The 4,026-nt window shown below is 52.3% G+C and overlaps 1 protein-coding gene across 1 annotated transcript; it reads right to left on the bottom strand.

Annotated features, from left to right (window-relative positions):
* Window positions 1–1,082: 1,082 nt before the first annotated feature.
* On the bottom strand, window positions 1,083–3,275 carry EMH_0079260 (uncharacterized protein; the record flags this gene model as incomplete). The annotated part of the gene is made up of 1 exon (XM_038022770.1): window positions 1,083–3,275. One exon carries the CDS (start codon window positions 3,273–3,275, stop codon window positions 1,083–1,085), a length of 2,193 nt encoding a protein of 730 aa, XP_037878624.1.
* Between the last annotated feature and the right edge of the window lie 751 nt (window positions 3,276–4,026).

The following is a 4,026-nucleotide window of genomic DNA, read 5'->3' as shown; positions in this document are numbered from 1 at the left end:
TTCAAGTGGGGGATAAGTCCCTCAAAGCGATAGCAATAAATAGTTGATTGCGAAACGCCCGCCGCTGATGAGCGTGTGACAAGATACTTTTCACGCGTCGGCAAGGGTAAGAAGAAGACGAGACAGAGCGAAGCAAGCCCAAAAATGGCAGGCACTAACACCGCTCAACTGGGCCTCAACTACGGAAAAACAAATCCACACTGCCGAGCGAAATTCCATCACTTATGCGCAACAGCAAGGACAGCAGCAAATGCGGCTGCGCAGCCCTCTTCATACTAGCTAAGCACACAGCAACACTGAGTAAATGGAACACCTGATGCACCTGTACGCGCAATGCTGATATGGGTAGGACGCATGCATACGGAGACCTAAGAACCTGGTTACCATATATGGGTTTTCCATGCTGGTGCGCTTCCAGAGGCACAATCAATACAGCAATTTTGCGGCCGATTATTAAGTGGGTCTACAAGACAAGCGGTAATCTTTTCACTACAGGATTGCTGCCGTTTGTGTTCAGGCTGCGAACTGGGAATTATTGAAGCCTTCGGATGCGCAGTGAGCCTCACAGCTCCGTTTAGCTATAGTAGAAGCAACGAACTGCCTAGCAGCTCACTGGGAGAAGATGCTTTCTTTAGAAAGGGCAGCCCCCGTTAACGGCCCTGCTCGATCTACAGGGCAGCCTGGGAGGCGTACACAGTGCAGCTGACGAGAACGCAACAACGCCGATTGGCTACAAGTCCGCTGTAGTTGACGCTGTCTTCTGCTCACTTTGTTGCGAGGCCAAACTTCACCAAGTATGGTCTTCAAACAGGATCTCCAAGCATATCTGCTCCTACAAGAAGGGATGGCTTAGCAGTGGTGGCCCTCTAAAGGGCGTCGACAGAATCTATTGCCATTTCTTCGCCACTTCTCTCCTCGCCTGCCAATGCGCTTGTTCCCCTTCCCTCTATCTGCTGGTGAGGCATTACGGCTACCTTGTCGCTCAACAGCAAAAGGGGGAAATATATCAAAAAATTGGTTCACACATTGTCATCTGCCAGGTTCAAACAGGCACTGCCTCGCGCCTTTCTTGCTGTTCGTCCTTAGCGTCTCCGTGGTTGATTCTGACGTTCTTCGACAAACATCGTCAGTTTTAAGGCGACCTGCTTCATCATTGCTGCAGCTGAAGCCCGTTCGTTGAGAGCATTAGCAGACTGCGCGTCCTCCTCGACATTCTTGAACTGCGCCAGCAGATCTTTAAATTCTTTAATATCATCGGGACGCATTTCAACATGCCAGTGTTGCTGTTTGGGCTCCTCCCCTGTTGCCATGCCCACTGCGGCAATTGCTTTCTCCACCAAGGTGGCACTCAATTGCATATCGAGTTCCAGGGAGTTCGTAAGCTGCACATGCAGCCACATAAGCTCAGCCTCGCGTAGGGAATTTCCGGCAGCATTTGCGGCCTTTCGCGATGCACGCAACATTTCCTCCATAGGGACATCTGAGCTACTGTGTCCCTCTTGAGTCTCTTCTTCTGCATTAACAGGCTTGCGCATAGCAGCGTTTGCATCCTCAACCTGCCTGAACGCGTCGGCAATCAGCTTGGTCACGTTCACACCCCTAGACGGGGACAACTTAGGTTGTTTTTGCCCGTCTTCTTCCTGCTCAAACGGGGAAGAGGAGTCGCCTACCTGCTGCATTCCCATCTCCTGTATAATTTTCCCTGCTCTAGCTACGTCTGCCGCAGCTTCTTGGCTGGTCTTTAGGGTCATCAACTTGAGGTAGCGCTGCATGACCGCGCTTTGGGCAGCTTCCTCTTCGCTTGCGACGCCGGGAATCGAACGCCTTCTGTTGGCGACGGCTTTCAGCAAGGTTTTCAGGCAGTCCGCTATCGTTCCGGCCTGCTGCTCCAGACTGCTTGCGAAGAGGATGTCGTCTGCCTCTTCGATCCGTTTCAGCATCTCCTTGTGCTTCTGAAGCTGCTGCTCGCCTCTGTTCAGCTGCACTTCAAGCCAGTCGAGGGCCTTTAAAACGCTGATGTCTTGTTGGGGAAGTATCTGTCGGCGCTGCCGCTCCAATATACACAGAAGGCGCAGTTCCTCTAGTTGACCTTCCAACTCGCGATGTCTGGATGCGTGCTCCCGTAGGTACTGCATGTGCAGCACTGCTGTTGCGCTGGCCCTGATGTCATCAGAAGATTCAGATTCGACCTGTATGGCGACATGTGATATCTTGAGTACTTCCAGATTGGTAGCAACAGCCACCAGCAAATGCAGGTCATCCGTGGCCTCGAGGCTCCGTAGCCTCTTCAACTCCACAGCCGCCTTCTCTACCCGCTCCCGGATAACGGAGAAAGAATATTTAGTGTTCTGCTCGCGAAAATTCATAAATTCCCTGAAGCCCTTGCCCAAGCCATCATCCAGCAACTGCATCTCCTCCTCTGAAAAAACAGGAGGCCGTTCCTTCTGTACCTCTTGCGCCAGAGACAAGCCACGCTCCCGAGCTGCTTCGTACAGCCGAGAAAACGCGGAGACACTGTCCTCTATCGCCGTCTTCACTGCAGTCAGAGGCGAACCAGACGAGCCCCCAGAGCTCTCCGCAATCGTTTGGGCAATATCCTGCGAACGCTTTACACTTGAGCAAAGCTCCTGCAAGGCAGAGCGAGACTCGTCTGTCCCCACCATCTCAGCCAAGTTTGCTGCCAGCGGCTGGAGCTTCTTCAGCTCGTCCACCGACTGCAGCAGTTGCTCAGCGGTCACCCCCTCGCCATCTTGCTGTCGCTGTTTCGGCCGCGTCTGTGGGAAGCCTGCTGGTTGTGGGTCCGGCGGCAGCTTCTTATAGCGCACTGTCATAAGTCCCAAGCAGACGGCAAAAATCAGAAAAGCTGTGCTGACGGAGGCGAAGAGGCGCCGTCGTCTACCTCTGCCGTTCTTGGGGGAGATATATGGGCGGCTTAAGTCGGCTTGAACTGCTTCTGTTTCTAAGATGTATCCTTTGGGTAGGGCGAGGCGTGTGCCACCCGGCGCTAAACGGAACGGGCCGTGCTGCAAAAGTGAAACATCCAGTTGGCCACTACCAGAAAACACGTATCCGGTCCATCCGTCCTTCCATGTGGGCACTGCAGCCGGCCACGCATCGTCACCGAATGACGCTTGGCTATTCGACTCTGTCTCGATGCCGGGAGACAGAGATGTAGCGGAAACCGGTGCCTCTGCACCTGTAGCCAGTGTTCCCACAGTGCATAGGCATCCTGTGAAGGCTGAAAAGGAAGGGAAAAAGTATTTTGAGCCGCGCATGTGTGTCTTAAACCCAAAGATTAATGCCCGGGATCGCAATAGCCTGGGAAGAATCTTGGATCGCAAAAAAGAAGGCACCGGTTCAGTGCCGCAATCCCAAGATGCACGTCAAGTCACGCGCACCTTCAAAAAACCAGGAAACAATGTATACGATGCGTAGCGCTAAAGCTGCTTCCGCTACTGCGAAGACCTGAATGTTGAAATGTTTTAAGCCTGCACGGGGACACACCCGACGACGGCAAATTATGAAACAACGAATTTCTACGAGTAAGCAACAAATACAGCACTTTCGCAACGTTATGTTGCAGAAATATGCTTGTGCCACAAATAAACATCTCTCAAATTTCTCTGGAAAGCGGCTCTACACGGAGATGCACCGGCGATACCGATGAGCTCGTGGTAGCGCGCCTTAGGAGGGCTTCCCTGCAATGCTGAATCGCCATTACCCAGAGATCGTTTTGTCTTGAGGCTACACGTCTACAACACAATGAAAGGCTTATTTCTTCTTGATGTTAATCCGCTTTACAAGAAACTGCCTTAACGAAATCACGCGGCTCCGATTTGTTAAGCTGTGCATTTGCTGTGTAGTACCAGTTCTTTTGGAGCAGTTCCTGGGCCGGGCCCTCGCAGTCCCGTGTTCACGCCAACAACTCCCCACTCCCTTTCCCCTTCGTTGTGGAAATTCAAGGTATCTTCCTAGTTTCCTTGTGTGTATACTGCTTCTCTCTGTGTAGTGCATCTCTACACAGAG

This window comes from Eimeria mitis, genomic scaffold, assembly GCF_000499745.2.
Source record: "Eimeria mitis Houghton genomic scaffold, Emh_scaff5024, whole genome shotgun sequence".
Taxonomy (NCBI): Eukaryota; Apicomplexa; class Conoidasida; order Eucoccidiorida; family Eimeriidae; genus Eimeria; species Eimeria mitis.
Note: the sequence above shows the minus strand (reverse complement) of the source record. Positions and strands in the feature narration are given on the sequence as shown.